Raw genomic sequence first — 15,294 nt, forward strand, 5'->3', positions numbered from 1 at the left:
ATAGTTTCTCAATGACACCCTTAATTCATAATTTGATTGTTTACCACTGACAAAAATTGATACATGTGAGGAATGTGACAGGCTATGAAACACGTACTAAAAGAACACTTCCCAACTTCAAGGACAAAATTAGAACACTTGTATTATATGACTTAAGGTGCTATATTAATTGCACAATGCAGTTTCAGACGTTGAACTGAACCCCCCTGGCACCTCTCAAAAGCAGACCATGCACTCCACTAATTTACATGAAGAGAAGGCGAGAAGAAAAAAAAATATGAAGCATTGTTTGACATTAATTTCTCTAATCTAACGTTCTCTGTGTCAAATTCTATGTTTTTGGTTGCCTTGTGTATCAGGTTAGGTAATTGAAACAAGGCCCAAGACTTTACACAAGAAGACGTGATCAACCAGTGCTTATGTCTCTCCATCAGCATAGCGGATGCTGTTAGTCATGTCTTCACCACAGCATGCCTCCTCCGGCAACCTAAAGCTTAAACAAAACATTGCCTGTATGGTAGAGCAAAGTTCAAAACACAAGAAAGGATGCAAAGACATGCATGTACACGTAAATTCAGAAAATATTGGTGTCAAGAGAAAACTTTCTTCAGGTTCATACCTTGTTTGGAGCAACATCTCTAACCCTATGAAATATCGGGTCGTGTATACTAGCATTCAAGGCACACTCCGCCTCCTGCAAAACAGTTGAAGTCACAATGTAGAACGAAAGAGTACTTGGAAGTGAAAGGGTAAACGTTATCGCAGTTTGGTTTACAGGGAATGTAATAATGCTGAATGAAACAGGAGGAGAAGTAACTATTCCAGAATAGGGACACCACATCAACAAGCTAAGGATAAGAAACCAGAAACTGGTGAAGCCTAAACCATCACCAAGAGTGAATAAGCAAGTCCATGCTATCCATTTGGGGTTTTACTCCAGGAGAGACTTAAGACCAACATCACTACAGTATTGCATTTGCTTGTCCAAAACTACAAACCACATGCAATATGTGAAATAGAAAACAAAACAAATACATACTCTTACCCGAAAATGATTCAGTGACACAAAAGTATATACAAGGAAATAGGACACAGAAATATTCATGGGCTAGGACATCAGTGAAGTACCAAATGGAATATGTTGGGATGGAATCATTACACAAATTTATAAGGCTGGGCAAATTCAAACTTCAGCAGCTTGGTTCTTTAAGTTTGATGTGCTCAGAATTGGGTTTACTAGATAGGTCAAGGAGGCCATTGTATCCTACGGAAAAGTTTTAAGACCAACAGAGTTTCATCTATAGCTGTGTTCACATAAACTTAATACAATCTACAGTAACTGATTCAGAAATTCATAACAAAGAGATCAACATGGCACAAGGTCTTGTACTTCCATCCAGTAGAACAAATCTAAAATTATGCAAGAGACCCTTTCATGTCTCAATTTTTTAACTTGCCTACACATCCCATTGTTACATATCAATTTCACTCCTGGAGTTAAGTTTGCAAACTTCTGTAGGCCCCTTGATACCTTGATTTCTACAATAGTAAAGGCTTAAGATTGTAGAAACCATTTTCTGTAACCTTTTCCAAGAAGCCAATAATGCACTTAGTTTTAACTTCAATTGCATGGGTTGGTCAAGGAGGTCTCAGTAAACAACAGTTTATTCTACAATTCTTAAGTAGCGAACACTAACGAAATTCCACTTCGGGATCCAGTTTTAAAGGATTTCTTCAGAAGCCACTGTTCTGCATAACAATGATATTATGTTCAAGGAAAAAGGTTCAAACAGTCATACTTTTTATTCTTACCAATCATAGCAGCTTCAATTTTCAAAGGAATCAACTCAATAACTTGTTCAAGGTTAAAGGTTTAATAATTCAGTGATTGTACACAATTCTAAGGTAATGAAGACAGAGACCACAAAAATTATAATTGAAATACAGGTCTGAAATAGTGCACGTATGTGCCAACTATGCAAACTATATGGATCATCAGCTCCCCTAATATGCTTTATATTAAACACACAAAAAGTGTGAAAAGCAACAATCTTTAGTAAATATATCTGATTACATGCATAAGACAGAATTAATATAATGAATTAAACATTTCTGGGGAACAGATAAAAGAGGAAACAGAAAAATGTAACAAGTTTGTGCAAAAATCTTACTGAAATTATCAGTTCTTTTGTTTCATTTGACCGCATGAAGCAATAGCAGTGAACCCAAGGTAGAGGACCGTTCCAGCATCTCCTCTGGATAAGGCCTCTAAATGCATCTGAAAAAGAATTTCAATTTTTTATTTATTTTCTCATCTCTCATTAGCAAACAAAAGAGAGAATATCCAGTCAAAATAATCTCTAATAGTCGAAAAATCAACAGCAAAGCTAGATATTTGTCAAGATTTATAAGTGGATATTTGGCCAAATAAGATAGAATAAGAACAAAAAGCCCATCTCCCCTGAAAGATATATAGGGAAGAGTTGGCATGCCATGAAAATTGTATGGCGCCATTGTCTTTCACCTCATGAATTAGGCCACTGAAGTAAAAAGAAGCCATCACTTCTAATAATGTTATCGGATCAATGTTTGGTTTTCTTGAAATGAAATTATATGCAGTTTTCATCACCAATGGTGATGGTGCTATTTTCTTCCAAGGAAACATAAATCTATACAATCAATTACTATGCAACTCCTAGTAGAGTCATTCAACTTCCATGGCACACTCAAAAGGCACCCATATAAATTGACCATGTGATTGAAAAAAGGTTAGGATTCATACATGCTAGTTGAATCACAGAATATCGAATGACCATCAGAAACAAATGTAAAGTCCAAATGATATATGCAAGCCTACAAGACAAACTTTATTATTCTTAACTTGACATAAACATTTTGAGAGAACAAATTTTGAGGTTATTTGGATCTCTAGGAATAATTTTTAAGCCATGGTAATTGGGGCATCAACTGATCCTTTAAGCATTCAAACAACTACAGCTCAACACAAGCATGTTTAGGATGTTAAATTTGATAGCGAGAATTTAAGAGAATGTTTCAGCAAATGTCAGGGTTTGACTATATGAGAGAAATGGCCTGGAAATTACTAGTCTCCACAATATTCAGTAAATACTCAGGAGCAAAACAGAGAAACATAGACAGCACAAGACAAGATAGTAAAAAAAAGTAAAATGCATTATGAAGGGAAAAGAAGGTATGAGTTTTTTTTTACTTCTTCTTCTTCTTTTTGGTTGTTGCTGCGCAGGGTCTTTTGTTGGTGTTGGGTGGTGGTGATTGTTTGGGTGGTGGTGGTGGGGGGTTAGAACTTAATTCTAAGTGGTTGAACTTAATAGAATTTACTAAAAGGAACCGTGCAAGATTAAAATTTTGGTCTTAAGAATAATTTTGAAATAATACGCCAATAAGATACCTAATCAAATAAAAAACATAAAGCTTTTGAATACATAAACAGCTCAATAACAACAGAGAAAGAAGGCAACATTTACCCAGAAATTTTAAAGCAGAAGCAGGTAGATTCATTATAAAGTGATCAACATGCTCCCAGAGCCTAGTATCAAATGACTCAGAGCCTCTCATTCGCTTAACTGATCCTCCTTTTTCCCTAACAGCTACATAAACAACAGCGCCATTAGCTCTTCCCTCATCTGCAGCAGAAACTGCAGAGGAACAAATGCACCTAACAAGATATTGCAATTGACAAAATAGTGATGTATCATTCATCTTCGTATTCAAGATGCTGAAACATCAAATAAATAGAATCACTGTATGCACGTATGCAAATTAGTGTTGCTAATTTGATGCCCATCATACCTTCCTGACAACTCCCAGAACGTCTTTTGACTGAAGTTGCACTTGCATCAGCACTCAGACATGAACCTTCAACACCCTCCAGATTGCTTATATTGCAACTGGTTAGTTCTTCCAACTCGCCTGCAAGGGATATAAAAATTTAATATGAACAGGTATGCTCCAAAGGAATATAAATCAAATAAACACTGCACCTGCAGGCCTTATGTCCTCAGACTTTGTTTCCCCATTTGCCTGTACGGTGCAATTTTCACAAGCCTTGAGAACAGGAACCTCAGACTCTGGATTAGTCTCGGAAGTAGGCACTGCCATCAATTGAGAAATGAATTTCCTCGCATCCATATTATATGCAGAGACACGTTCATTAACCTTGTTAATTTCTGCATTAATCTTCAAATAACGAATGCTATCAGGATTTAAATCATTTGCGTACACTAGGCATCCTTTCTGTGCTGCTGGAATAGCAAACGGACCAATGCCAGAAAACATGTCACAAATGGTCTCCCCTGCTCGGAACTGAGAAACCAGCCTTATATGTTCATGTTCCAGTCTTGAATTCCAATAGACCAAGCTGTAATCAAGTTTAAAAGTTGCCCCATATTGCTTCACTTCTGTAACCATATCATTTTTTCCAGCCAGTATTTCAAACTTTGGCACACGAAACTCGTTAGTAATATTTCCAACCTTATTAGCAACTGTTTTGATTCTGGGATAATTTTTCTGGAAAAAAAAAAAAAAAGGAAAAGAAAAAAGAAAAAGAAAGAAAAAGAAAAAGAAAAGAAAGAAAAAAGATTAAAATGCAATAGATGGAAGTGCAGAAACAAAAAGCAAGAAAGGCATTCAATGCTCAAAAAGTTGCAAAAATACATAGATTTTAACAAACATCAGCAAATCTTAATGCTACACCACTCCAACACCAATGTTGTTGTTTTCTTTATTTGCATACTGAAGAGTGGGGATTTATTGAATTTTAATGAAGTACCAAAAAGAAATTTAAAAAATTATCCACTGCTGGTCCCAGTTAATCAAGGGTTCTGTGAAGGACAAAGTAGATACAGACCTAATTTTTTACATTTTCTACACAAGTATTGGTTCCCTAAACAATGACTTGTTGAGTTTAAATATGTCTAAGAATCCAGAACTACAGCCACATGAACAAAAGATAATGACAAACAAGCCTAAAGTAAGACGGCACTAAAAAGGGGAACACAATCTAATCAGGAAGAGCACGCTACTAACTACAAAAGGTGTGCCATGGAGGAGATAGTTGATTTTTTGGACTCTTTGGGAGTTTAAAGGCCATATTTGGCCTTGTGTAGTTTGTGAGGGATGCGTTCCCCTTTTGAACGCTTTTTCAATACAATATTACTTATAAAAAATAAAAATAAAAAAATAAACCTACAATTGGTGTTTTAGTAGTTGAAGGCACTAAAAAGGCAAAAGAAGACCCAAATGAACATGAATCGAATCACCAAACGTGATTTACAATCAAGCTAGATAGAAGTCATGGCTTCGAATAGACTGGCAACATTTGTTTAATTTGTTTATATATATATATATATATATATATATATGTAAAATAGCATTCTATGCATATTTATTAAATAATTCAACAGAGAAGGAACATATGCATTGGTGTCAGAAATAAATTAAGACGTACATCATAAATAACCTTCGCAACAACATCCTTGTAAGGAAGCAGTTCATCAGCAATATTCAGATGGGCAATGTGACCTGCATTAGTAAGAAACAACATCAACTTTTTCATAACTGATTAAACATGGAGGATTTCGATGTTGAAAACTGATGCATAGTCAACAATGGTAGAAGGGTAGTGAAGCAAGTAAGTTGTAAGTGGGAAAACAGGTAGGAAGGTGCTCCAACAAAAGGAAAGACAAACAAGAAGAAGCTCTTTCTGTGTAAACTAAAGAAAAAAAGAAAATGCAAACATAGCTGAAGCAATAATAATATAAATAGAATACTTAACTATTGTTTCAAAAGATGAAGGCACCTCAACTCCAGTAGGCAGAATCTGCTTCAACACATGGTCTATAATCAAATTAATGAGTCAGAAAGTCCAGTTGATGCAAAAATCTGAATGCAACTACAGTATCCTCATGTTAGAAAAGATTAAAAATAGAGATATGGTCATGTGAATATGAATCCAACATTCACATTATGATCCGTATACATGGACAAGGGTGCTGTTTTCTAAAAATGTAATATAATATCAGACATGACAGCAGCCAATATCGTTTTTTTTTTTCCCTCGCAATAACAATAGAATTCTTAACCCACTCCTCCCATTTAGATGTCATGCCAGCACTTTTCCATTGTACTACAACAGCTTTGGCAACTACCCAAATCTAAGAACATGAAATAAAAAAAATAAAAATAAAAATAAAAAATTGTGTATTTGTGAACTCACAATGTCATACGAATAAACTTGTATATATTTAAGAATTTATATGCATGTGAAAGAAAAGTGGAGATAAAATCAATGAAGAATGCACAGACATTGCAATATAACTTGGAAATATTTGCCACTTTTAGCTAGAACTACTGTATCTTTATTTGTTCTGTCAGGATATTATCCATCTGCTTTCTCACTTCTGCATTCGCGAATTAAGTTGGAAAAACTTCCACCAAAGGGGTAGTTTTCTCTAACTTCTCCATCTCCACTTCATAAAATTTTATTTATAACATACTACTCTTGGTGCTGAAAACATTATGGACTGTTCAAGAAGGAATTCACATCCCGCGGAATGGTTTACTGAATAATAAATAGACTTGGGTCCTGCTTGGCTCTTTTCTCTGAAAATAGGCTAAAAAGGTGAAAATATAAAATAGTTTTCAAAGAACACAAAAACGAATTTTCGAATTGTTCCCTATTGTTTTTCTTGAAAAGAGAATACTGTATCAGAGAACAGCACAACATAACATTGGTAATGAATGATTAACTGAGGATCAATGCAAGATACAAGGACAGGTTAGATAGATTGTAAACACCTAAAAACAATGCACCAACCTACTTTTTGACATGCATCTTGTCTCCACAAGTTTCGCTCGAAGATTAAAGCAAAAATCCTACCGCACATTCTTAAGAGGATTACTCAAGGGGGGGTAGAACTTTTGGTCAATTTGGTAAGATCGTAGAGTTTACAGCCAAAGTTTCAAGAGGCTAATCATATCTTGTGGCCTTTTGGATGTATGTATAATCACTCATTGACAGTTGTTAAATAAGCAAGCTAATTCAAACCAAATGGGTCCATAAAAGTGTCAATGGAGTAAATCAGGTTTATTGACATGAATTAATATTGTTGGTTCAAGGTATCCACTCATCACCATGTAAGCACCGCAAAGTAGCAACAAAGGCAATCAGTAGTCGTGATTTTAACTTATGATCTCCACATAGCGCTTTTTGTACAATATTTCTCACTATGAAGACCTCGAGGAGCTACTCTCCCACAGATAAACCTCGAGTACATGATGAAGACCTTAGGAAGTTCCTCTCCTATGAATACTTCAAGGACATGACAAAGATCTCGAGGAGCTCCTCTCCTACAGATAAACCTCGAGATTATACGAAAACCTCAAGGAGTTCCTTTGCTATGGAAAAACCTCGAGGACATGATGAAGACCTCAAGGAGTTCCTCTCCTACGGATAAGCCTCAAGATTACATGAAACCCCAAGGAGCTCCTCCCCTATGGATAAACCTCGAGGAACTCCTCTCCTTTTGGATAAACCTCAAGGACATGACAGATCTCAAGGAACTCCTCTGCTACAAATAAATTTTGATATCACATAAGACCTCGAGGAGCTCCTCTCTTATGGACAAACCTCAGAGACATAACAAAGAACACGAGGGGCTCCTCTCCTACAAATAAACCTCGAGATCACACAAGAATATTGAGGAGCTCCTCTTCTACGGCTAAATCTCGTGGAGGCACACAAAGACCTAGAGTGGCTCCTCTCCTACAGATAAACCTCGAGGATGCATTAAACATTATCTCCATAATGAAGACTTCATCTCCTATGAATAGACTTTCTAATGGCTCAAAGAATGCTAAAGAAATCAAAAGAAAACATTCTCGCTAGAGATCTCTAGGTTGAGAGCAGGACTTAGAGCCTCATCAATAGCAGAATGTTGACTAGTGGGATCCTAGGAAAACTAGGCTTGGAGTCTGGAATCTAGGGTACTTAGAGGATTTTTCCTCCAAAGAGAGACCCTTCCTTGAAGCAAGCTCAAAAAGAACGAGGTTTTTTTTTTTTTATAAGTAAAAGGAACGAGACACCTCGAGGTGGCTACCTCACCCTATTTAATGCTCACCTACTCCACCTTTGACACATCATGCCACATCTAATGAATTTTCATACCCAATAGCTATATTCGGCATAAGCAACTACCTCTGAACCTCGTCACATGGCAAGGGCCAGCTCTTCGTAAAATCTCAAGTCTCATCCTCTTTTATCCAACGGCTTTAACCACAATAACTGAGCGTACCACCACGATATAAAGATCTATTCTTCTCATTTACTACACACTCAACCTCCAAAAGTCTGCAGATTTTTGAGAAGTCTTCTTACTTCTCGAGATGCCCCCTGTTGCCATCCCTTAATCCAGTTTTGCCCGGATCCCTTCCTAGGTTAACCCTCTGGATTCTTTTTCAAAGTTTAACCAATACAATCAAGACGGCAAGATCTACAATGTCACAGGTAACACCTCCATCACACATCATCTCAAGAACCCAAACCTACAAATATTATTTATGAATTTTCAGAATTATATATAAAATCAAATGCAACTACCGGTCCCATCAACATAGCTTCCAAGTTTTCATTTACAAGAGCAATCTTTACATATGTGATTATTTCTTATGACATTTGCATAAATGAATCACAAAGAACATACATATAAATTATAGAATGTACTCCATGAGAATTAATGCCCAAAGGTTTTGCCAATCCCTAATTCATTGGAAGCATAACAACTCACCTGCACCCCAATAGGAATATCCAAGTGTCAAGGAATGTGGAACTACTTCAATCTTGCATAGGGCTTTTAGTTCATCAAGTTTTTGAAAAGGAATATAAGATAAATCTGTGCAAAAAGAAAATATATTTATAAAAGTAAGGTAAGCATGTTTAAGTGTTTAACTAAACTAATACATCATCTACACAAAAAATGATGAAATGTCATATAATTATATGTTCATGTCATAAGCATTCAGCTCAGCTAAATTATGTTGACAGATGAAACTAGAACTGATTTAAAGATGGGTATAACAAAAATGCAAGTAGTACCATATAGCAAATCCATAGTTGAATAATCAGTATATGGTAAGTTGTTCATGATGGGCCAAAAATCAGATTGCATTACACCCTAAAAACTGATGTTCAAATGAACCATATCCAAAAGCTAACCATTCAAGACGTTGACTGCGCAATTTTGCATGAATTTCTAATACATAACAGTATAAGAATACTATAAATGAAATATACTTGTGAATCAAAATTTCGGAAGCAAAAATGTCAGAACTCAAAAGTGGGGTTATTCATTCACTTTACATCTTCTTCTTGGCCAAAAGGCTGATAAAGGGGCCACCATCTAGAACTTGGAAGCCAGTTTATCATAACATTTGTTATAGGTATCATTGGAAAAAATAAAAAAATAAAATTAGAAAAGGATTTCAACATTTCTTACCACAATTTTCAACCTTTTCTGATAATATTATATAACGATTTTTGTCACATGTTGGATCTTGAGTGACAGGTTTGATGCGGGGCCTGTCAAACATGTATCTGCAGATAAAAAACAGACAGACCAATGTTCAATGGTTCATAAACTGAGAAGGAGTCTAAGAGTAAGTTGAAAACTATTTTAACAATAGTTTTTCTTCTTCAAAGAAGGAGAGGAAAAAAACTATAACTTGTAAAATAGATCTCACACAAAACAGAGAACATTTCACGAATCATAGGTTCAACAAAACTATTTGAGAAAAAAGAGTAGCCCAAATAAAATAAACAAGGATCCTCTAGGAAAGACTGGAAGCAAGATGAAAGTTCACTTTTACTGGATACTTCTAGCACGTCCTATACAAACAAACTTCAAATATAGTAGTAAGCACTAAGCAGTGAGAGTTCATTATTTAACCAGCTCAGGGCCCTAGTAAGTATTTATTCATATGGCAGCTAATTATCAAATGATAAAGAATAATTAGGTGACATGAACTCTGCTCCATTTGCATTCTAAACTTGAGATCACAAATCATATAAGCTGCAAGATGATAGCAGCTTTATGAAGTGATAAAACAGTATCTAAAAAACTAGACTAAACATAAATACCACCGGCTCCATGCTCCAAACCGCACCCCAAGATAAAAAAGCACCCAAGTCACGGAATTGCAAAATAACAACACAAAATCCATCCTATCCAACAATTCTTACTCGTTACCAAGTGAAAAGGTAGTTAAGTTCACATCAAAAAATGGTAGTCAGTACTAAATTTACGAATTCCAATAATAATAATAACAATAATATAGAGTAGCTTCCTCTCTGTAACAATTAATTTTAAGGCACCTGAAGATTGAAAACATCAACAATTTCTAATTTATCAGTAGAAATATAAAAAGGGCTAGCCCACTGCACCAGGCTACTACCATTGCCAGACAGAGGGGAGGGTCAGATGTACCCAACCTTACCTCCACATGGAGAGGTTGTTTCTGGTTTCGAACCCATGAGTCACAATGGAGCAACCTTACCGTTGCACCAAGACCCACCCTCAATTTATTAGTATAAATATAGATAATTTAATTAGATTTAACTTCTAAAACAAAATTACAAAAAAAAAGTTCATCATATTAAGCACGACAAATTAATTGGGTAGTGAGTAAATGATGTAGTAAATTTGCATGATATACTGTAATCAAACCATATAATCTTAACAAAGTTTCACAGAGTTTAGCCAAAAACATGGCATGGCATACCCGTTAAGTATCCGAGTGGCAACCTTGCAAAGTTCACGAGGGATTCGAAGCGCCCACAATTTGAGGTGCACATCAAACTTGCTTTCGTCCAACATTGCACTCTTTAAAGAGTTAATCTCACTAGTAACCGAGCCCATAATTTCACTACTCATAGGCTTCCAAACTCGTACAACCTGAAACACATAATGAAAATAATAATTATTGCTCATATAGACATATATATACAACCTAATTTATGTCTGTAAATCAAATACAGAGACATTTTAAAATGTACTAACTTGATTGAAACTGAATGTAAAGAAACGCAAATACAGAGTGGAAATTCAACTAATAGTTCTTAGCAGGTTCTTAGTAGATTCGGACTACAATATAGAGAAATAAAGAAAGATTTCAAATTGTAAATTGTGTTTACAGTACGTGTCCAAAAGAGAAACCTGAATGAACCCTAAAACACCTAAAACAGCAAACAGCAGGTTTTAGACGATTGACTAAAACGCATCGTTTAATTGTACAGTAGTTGGAGGTACTGGGCGGGGCTTCGCTTTTATACGATGTGGTTTGTTTCAAAACGCAAAGTTTATTTGCTAGTGACGGACCGGTATTTATTGGACCGGTGTAACGGGTAGCTAAACTATTGCGTAGTGCTAGGACAAATGACCTTCGTAACATTTTTTTCTGCTCAAATTCGCAATGCTCTCATTGTCGTCGGGTAACCCTACTTACTCGGTGTGACTCATTTGGATACCTTTCAAGCCGAGCGCTTGACGTGACACTGGATCAATAATTGGTTTGACTCTGATATTAACGATAAGGAGTGGAGTTTATCCATTAATCCAAAAACTCAAATTATTGGGTATTTTTAGATAATGTTATATACCAAACCATTTATCCCCAATCATTTTTCCATCCGCATCAAATGATCTTGTAACAACTAGGTACTACACCTGAGTTAGGGATGCTCAGCTTGGCTCAGTCAGAGGGTTATCTATATACAATTATACATTATCTATCAAATAGATTCAAAATTTTGGAACAGAAAAACGCCACCATCATTTCACATATTCCACACCCCATCAATGTCCAATTTATCAATAATATTATATCAGATGAAATATTAAGCTAGAGAGAGAGGGGGAGGAAAGAGAAGGATGGAGAGAGATCGACCTAACCTTGACAGTTGTAGATACCTGATTTTCAGGCGGGTTCCAGATCATCACAAAATAATAGATGGTGAGGTAAATCTTGTAACATGATGGAATCCGAGGTGGATTGAGAGAGGTGGAAGCCCAGGCAAGCGAGAGAGAGAGATGGCAGTGTATATAGAAAATACCATTGACTCCTTGATCCATCTTCAGGGGTTATGAAGACAACCCATCTTAAAGAGAGAGAGAGAGAGAGAGAGAGTTTAGAGCTCTCAGTTTAGGAGGAATTTTCCTTCTTGTCTCTACCCTTTTTCTTAGCCTTAGGTTATTTCCTTTTATAGGCCAAGTGAAGGTGGGTGATGTCATCAATGACATCATAAGGTCTATTAACAAAATAATTAAAAGAGATTAATTTCTCATAAAAGAGATTAATTTCTCAAATAATTATAAAGTAACGTTAAATAAGATGGAGTTAAATGCTCGGGGAGTCAAGATGGTATTTCTCTCTCTGCAAGTCAGGTTGAGTGTCGACTCGGCGAACCTTGGACTTCAGCCACCAAACCAAAACGTCCTCAGATCCCAGGAAATCCTGAGTCCTGCTCCCAACTCAGGTCTTTGTTCTTCTGTTCGAAGTATGTTGATGCCGTGGTAACTTTGACCGTTGACCATGTTATGTAGGTCATTGCTACTGATGTGGCGTAGTTCGTTGACCATTTGACCGAGCTGTATAGGCCATTGTTGATGATGTGGCGTTTGCCCTGTGGACTCGAAATATAGGTATCCACAACAGTATAGATGGTATTGAAGGTTGAGGCAGAAAGGGAGAACACGTACTTATAGAAGCAAGCGATTATCGAATTCTTTTAGATTGAAATCTTGGAACCTTATCACACTGAAGACCAACCAAATCCCAAGGAGAGAAAGCGCAGTAGGGTACAGAGCCCCTTCAAGAAGAGAGTATGGTAGATGCTCGTTTTTTCCTCTGTTGTTACCTTATAATGCACGCCGATACGCCAGTGGGATTGGATAAGCCGTTGCAGATCAGTGGAATTGGACAAGTCAGGGTTTTTTTTTTTTCCCTGGTAAAGACAAACAAAACACCCTAAAAAAACCTACAACAAAGAGCACCTAGAATCCGCCACCGCAAGCGACACAACGGAAGGAGAAGCCAAAGCATGAGCCACCCTATTACCCTGACGAAGCACGTGAGTCAAAGAGGCAGACGAAAATCGCCGAAGATCCAAATTAATATCAAAGCAAATAGGAGCAATTTTCGATGGACAAGTCTCCCCCGCTCAACACTCCATCCACAACAACTTTGGCATCCGATTCAAACCATAAGCTAGAAAAACCCAGCTCTAAAGCAGAAATAGCACGCTGACACACCATAGATTCTGCCTGCAGAGAAGAAGAAGCAGAAAATGGACGGAAAATAACCGTCTTAAGCACAGCACCACAAAAATCCCGAAAAACTGCTCCCCCGCTTCCCCGTAAGGATTGCTGAGAAAACGAAGCATCAAAATTACACTTAACAATACCAAAAGGAAGAGGACGCCATGAATCCACCAAAGTGTTACCCTGCGCCGGAGTTAAGGAAGAACAGAGGGACCGAGTATCTGAAAACTCCCAAAAATGGGCAACCGCCTTCTGAACAACAAACTCAGGCCTCCATAAAAACCCATCGAAGATTAAACGGTTTCTCGCCTTCCAAATACCTCAAGACAAAAAGAAATCAAACTAAGGACACCATCAAATTCCGAGAATATCAAAGCCCGTTGCACCATAAATCACCATCCATCCCGAAAAGAAGAAAATGAAAAATGCGAAAAATCAAAACGCAACGGAAATGCCTTCCACACTTGAACTGAATGGGGACAGGAAAAGATAAGATGCACAACAGATTCCTCATGCAAACCACAGTGAGGACATAAAGGCGACACATCACAACCCCGAGCCAATAAAGAAACACGAACCGGCAAAGCATTGAGACAACACCGCTAAATAAAGTGTTGCACCATAAACAGAGTACGACACCGCCAGATAGAGGACCAAGAACCATGGGTAGAAGCAACGCTAGAAAACATGGACATTGAAGAAGCCAATCTATAAGCAAACCGGACGAGTAACTTACCCGACCTCTCCGAAGCCCAAATAACAACATCCGGCTTATTCCACCTACTAATGTGAATTTTCAGAATTTCTTGAACCGTAAGAGGATGGAAAAGCTGAACCAAGACATCCACTCGCCACGAAAACGTTGCCTGATCAATCAAATCCGCCACAGAAATGACAGAAGAGAAAGGAGCATAAACCAGGGGTGGTGAGAGCTTATGCAGCAGCGCAAGGACCCAATGATCATTCCAAACATGTGTGGAGGAACCATTCCCTATCAATGATTGTAAGCCCTGTCGTAACCAAGACTGAGAAAACCAAACACTGCGCCAACCCCATAAAGGATTAGACTCCAATGAAGCATCCAAAAACGACGAAGATGGAAAATACTTTTCCTTAAACAGTTGATACACCAATCCCGTCTTCGTAACCTGAAAATGCCAAGCATGCTTTGCCAAAAGAGCTACATCGAACGCCTCCAAATCATAAAACCCAAGACCACCCGAATTCTTACTCCGGCAAAGAAGATCCCAGTGAACCTAATGAATTGCACGATTCTTATCCTTATTACACCACCAGAAGGACCGAATATGTTTCATTAAATCGTGAGACAAAGTAATGGGAAGTTTAAATAAGGACATAACATACGTAGGTAAAGTACTCAACATAGCCTTAATCAAGACTTCTTTCCCACCCGTGGACAGAGACTTCGCCTTCCAGAAAGATAACATGTCCTGAATTTTAGTCAACAAAAACTGAAACACATCCCTTTTGGATTGTCCCAAAATTGCCGGCACATCAAGATACTGACTATGCCACCCCTGCATCTGCAATCCCAAAGATCGACTAAGAGAGCGGCGCACCGACCCAGAGGCATTCTTGGAAAAAAAGATAGAGAATTTACTAAAATTCACTTGTTGTCCAGAGGCCCGTTCATAATCTGCCAAAATGCGTTTCAGAACAGAAACTTCTTCCGGAACTACAGCACAAAACACAATAGAATCATCAGCAAAAAAAAAAGATAAGAAATAGATGGAGCGCCCCTACAAATACGAATACCAGATAACAACCGGGCTTGCTAAGCGCGCAGAAAAGCAAGGGAAAGAGCTTCGGCACATATAATAAAAAGATAGGGAGAAAGAGGCTCACCCTGACGCAAACCCCTTGACTGTTTGAAAAAACCCACCGAATTCCCATTAATTTTTAAAGAGTAAGAAACCGTGGAAAG

At 37.4% G+C, this 15,294-nt stretch overlaps 1 protein-coding gene across 5 annotated transcripts; it reads right to left on the minus strand.

Moving 5' to 3' along the window:
* Positions 1-116: 116 nt before the first annotated feature.
* On the minus strand, positions 117-11,360 carry LOC132280000 (tRNA (guanine(37)-N1)-methyltransferase 2-like). Of its 5 annotated transcripts, none has more exons than XM_059782096.1 (12): positions 11,247-11,360; positions 10,813-10,985; positions 9,531-9,628; positions 8,823-8,927; positions 5,812-5,874; positions 5,486-5,559; positions 4,020-4,545; positions 3,829-3,948; positions 3,504-3,662; positions 2,172-2,278; positions 620-694; positions 117-510 (listed from the first exon to the last, which is right to left on the minus strand). In XM_059782096.1, exons 2-12 carry the CDS (start codon positions 10,962-10,964, stop codon positions 418-420), a joined length of 1,572 nt encoding a protein of 523 aa, XP_059638079.1. In that variant the 5' UTR covers positions 10,965-10,985; positions 11,247-11,360; the 3' UTR covers positions 117-417. The 5 variants fall into 5 exon arrangements, with proteins under 5 accessions (XP_059638079.1, XP_059638076.1, XP_059638078.1 ...); XM_059782093.1 differs by having other exon boundaries at positions 3,504-3,674; XM_059782095.1 differs by having other exon boundaries at positions 3,504-3,674; positions 11,230-11,360.
* Between the last annotated feature and the right edge of the window lie 3,934 nt (positions 11,361-15,294).

The sequence above is a fragment of the Cornus florida genome, unplaced genomic scaffold (genome assembly GCF_030987335.1).
Source record: "Cornus florida cultivar Cherokee Brave unplaced genomic scaffold, ASM3098733v1 CherokeeBrave_3.0.0_Hap2_Chr10, whole genome shotgun sequence".
Classification (NCBI taxonomy): domain Eukaryota; kingdom Viridiplantae; phylum Streptophyta; class Magnoliopsida; order Cornales; family Cornaceae; genus Cornus; species Cornus florida.